General features: G+C 32.3%; 1 protein-coding gene across 1 annotated transcript in view; it reads left to right on the top strand.

Moving 5' to 3' along the window:
* Positions 1-2567, top strand: part of LOC111382880 (receptor-like protein 12) — a 19095-nt gene extending 16528 nt beyond the window's left edge. Inside the window, exon 7 of the mRNA XM_023006916.1 lies at positions 2172-2567. Within this exon, the coding sequence (XP_022862684.1) occupies positions 2172-2567 (396 nt within the window). The remainder of the gene's footprint in view (positions 1-2171) is intronic.
* The last annotated feature ends 236 nt before the right edge of the window (positions 2568-2803 follow it).

Here is a 2803-nt window from a genome sequence, read left to right on the forward strand (position 1 = left end):
TCATAACCTTGTATAAATAGAGATATTACCATAGAAGAAAATCATCTCATATTATCTTAAATTCTCGAGTTGTAAGCAATAGGTTATTCTCAGTTTGAAAAACCAGTTTTTCTGGAAATCCCATTGTACCAAATAGAAATCTTGTATAAATCCTGATAGAAATAAAATTTCAATATTTTAATATCAATATGAGTTTCTAAATCTTTTTCACATAGATTCTTGAAGAATCTAATAAAAAGTTTTCTTCTTATTTTAGCAAAAAGAGAGTTTTCTTTAATAGAAGACTAGAATATTATTCTTTAGAATTTGATACAGTGAGAGCAAGTAGCAGAAATAGTAACAATTCCGGGAAGGCAGGAGGCCATTGAAGGAAGCAGTTTACAAATTTAGAGTTTGAAAGTCACTCGGTTATAAGAATACAGGTCTAGATCAAACCTAAGGTAAAACTCTTAAACTTTTGCTAAAATTAGAATGAATCTTTTTAAGATCTCAAAAGAATCGCAGGAACAATTGTTTGATAATTATTTTGATAAATGTCAGGATATACAATTGAAGGATTAGATAATTTATTAGAAAGAATGTTAGAAGAAATAAAGAATATTATATCTCAATTAAAAGATATAAATTTACCATTTGAAGAATATGGTATTTTATTAAAAAAATATGATACGTATATTGCAGATTATTCTAATTTATTAGATCATAGAATGATTTTTTATTCAAATATCCAAAATAGAGTAAATAGAAGATAAAATGATTAAAAGATTAGGATATATGTTGCAATATAGAAAGAATCATTTCATTAAGAACAATATAGGTCTTTCCATAAAAATGAATAGTGATAGGTCAAATAGAAAAATCTCCCCTAAAATTGATGATATAATTGTCTATTACTGCAAACGAAATATGGCTGTCCAGTTTTACTGAACTGGCCTTGTGCTGCAGCAATTTAGAAACATGAAATTATGAGCACGTTTGAGCCCCATTATTTCTTAAGGATGTTGTTGGAAAAGAGAGATATTTGATGATATTTGAAGGATTTGCTAATATTGGAGAATATTATGGCGCAATCACGATTTGGAAGATTTCCATAATTCTTTATTTTCTTTCCTTGATTGCCTTATCCTTAATAAGGCAACTTTAATGTAATGCGACTATATATGTTTCATTATAAGCTCCAAACATAAATGAATAATATACAAACTCTCTCTTCTTCCGTGGATGTAGGTTGCTATACTGGCGTCGAATCACGTAATTCTTTGTGTTTCTTTTTAGTTTATTGAATTCTTTAGATACATTTTAAAATAGTAAATTGATGGAGAATGTGTTGTTAAAAAATAAGAAATTTTTTTAGATTTGTATGTATTATTATACTATTTAATAATGTGTGATTGAAAAGAGGAGAGACAAAAATGTATTTTGTAATATTAATAGTCTTTTTTCAGGTACTATTTAATCCAACACATCAAACATTACAATCAACACGAGAACAATTTGTAGTTAGTAATAGATATCAATCTTCCCAAAGGAAGAAAATATATAGAAGGAAATCAAACAATATTGTGCAAGATCCAAGATTATTATTTGCCGATAACAGATTAAACTTTTCGATGACAACCGTCACTATAGCTAATTTATTTCGCTCTTTTCTGTTCATAGTTGTAATAAAACCATGTAGTCAGTAGGCGGTTCTTCATTTTAATTCCTTAAAAGTCAGCACCCTTAAAAACCAAGACCAATATGAATTCTTTCGCATGGTAACACCACTGATGTGGTTGATTTTGCACTTTTTTACCACCTGGCACAGTCACAAGTACCTCCTAATCAATTGGAGCCAATCACATACGGGATGGACTTGGGTGCATCGTACACCCTCATGCCTCATCATCATCCCTCAAGTTGCATCAATATGTTGATCCATTTCATCGTGTTAATGTATATACAATGTAAATGTATGTTAGTCGCACATTGGTTAGAAAGGAAAACATTCCTCTCAAATTAGGCTATAAATATAATACCTCTCTTATAAACAAATCACACTATTCAATACAATTCTCTTCTCTTTGTGTTGTCTTATTTTCTCTCTTAAATTCAACTTGGTATCAGAGCTACTATTCTTAGTGTTCTCGATATATCAAGAGTTGAGTATGCTCTGTGATTACCACTATTAGTGGATCCTTCACATCAGAAAAACCTCCTGTATATCATTTTCATGCTTGTTAGGTCGTCGCTATAGTCGGAGTCTTATTCTCCATCGACATCATCTCAGCCAGGATAGCAAAAATCACCAAATTATCACTTGGATTTGCAACACATGCGTACGCTCCATCAGTCTCCAGTTTGGTAGATTCAAGACTGCCAAGTCACTATGGGATTGTCTACAGAAACGCTATACCACCGCAGATCTGTCTCATCAATACCAACTTCTAGGCACTCTACATCGTATGCAACAACAGCCTGAGCAATCCATTAATAATTTCTTATCTGAAATGCACTATGTTTGGGATCAACTTGCTTCCTCAGAACCAGAGTTTACAGATGCCAACAATGCTAAAAAAAAAATTTAACTATCGAGATTAGCAACACTTGGTTCTCTTTTTCATGGCCCTCACTAATGAGTTTGAGCATGTTCGTGCATCTCTCCTTCACCGCAGTCCTTTACCTACTTTAGATCAAGCTGTTACTGAACTTCTTTCGAAGGAAACTCGTCTTGCCCCTCGCAAGACTATCTCTACAGATGTTGTCTTCGCCACTCCTAGAGGACCTCAACCCAGCAACAAAATACATCCATCTCGATCTTTTC

The sequence above is a fragment of the Olea europaea genome, unplaced genomic scaffold (assembly GCF_002742605.1).
Source record: "Olea europaea var. sylvestris unplaced genomic scaffold, O_europaea_v1 scaffold2570, whole genome shotgun sequence".
Taxonomy (NCBI): domain Eukaryota; kingdom Viridiplantae; phylum Streptophyta; class Magnoliopsida; order Lamiales; family Oleaceae; genus Olea; species Olea europaea.